At 67.0% G+C, this 651-nt stretch overlaps 1 protein-coding gene across 1 annotated transcript in view; it reads right to left on the bottom strand.

Annotated features, from left to right (window-relative positions):
• CNNM2 (cyclin and CBS domain divalent metal cation transport mediator 2) overlaps positions 1-336 on the bottom strand; it is a 180779-nt gene extending 180443 nt beyond the window's left edge. Inside the window, exon 1 of the mRNA XM_006166435.2 lies at positions 292-336. Within this exon, the coding sequence (XP_006166497.1) occupies positions 292-336 (45 nt within the window). The remainder of the gene's footprint in view (positions 1-291) is intronic.
• Positions 337-651: the final 315 nt, after the last annotated feature.

Here is a 651-nt window from a genome sequence, read left to right as displayed (position 1 = left end):
CCAATCATAGGGTGGCTGATCCAGCTGCGGCTTCATCCTTCCCACTCGGCCGGGCGAGCGCAGGCCCCTGAGCTAGACTGCAATGGAGCGTCCGCACCCTGTGCTCAGCCGTCCGCCTCCCTGACTGACACTGACTCGGCTTCGGCAAAGCTAAAGGAACCCAGAGGCTCGAGGGAGGGGTGAGGAGGAGGGAGAGAAGGGCCAGTCACTCCTGCGAGAGGCAGGACTGCCAGCCACTCAGGTGCGGGCGCTCGTCCTCCCAGCCAGGGGGCTGGAATGGGGGCGTGGTGCCGAGCGGCGCCGTAGACCAATGGCGAGGTAAGTGGGTGGGGACATCAGGGCCACGGTCCGCCTCAGCACGCCAAGTTTCCAACTGAAAGGCGCGTGACTCTTGTGTATGTGCGAGGAGAGGGGGCGTGGCCAGCCGGGGCCCGAGAGCCAGTTAGCACTGAGAACCGTAGCGAGGCGGGCGGGGCCTTCTGCCCGGCAGCCAATGGGGACCAGCAGTCTGCAGGTCTGCCTCTGCCCTGAGGGGGCTCAGTAGTAGGTCCCTTCGCTTGCCTTGGCGAGGTTGGACTGATACCCTGAGGCGTAAGGCGGCCGCTTCACATTGCGCTGACTGGCGGGGGCCCCCGGGGTGCGCGGCGGCGG

Source organism: Tupaia chinensis, unplaced genomic scaffold (genome assembly GCF_000334495.1).
Source record: "Tupaia chinensis unplaced genomic scaffold, TupChi_1.0 Scaffold144255_1, whole genome shotgun sequence".
Lineage (NCBI taxonomy): Eukaryota > Metazoa > Chordata > Mammalia > Scandentia > Tupaiidae > Tupaia > Tupaia belangeri.
The sequence above is the reverse complement of the archived record's forward strand: the minus strand, read 5'-3'. Positions and strand labels throughout refer to the sequence as shown.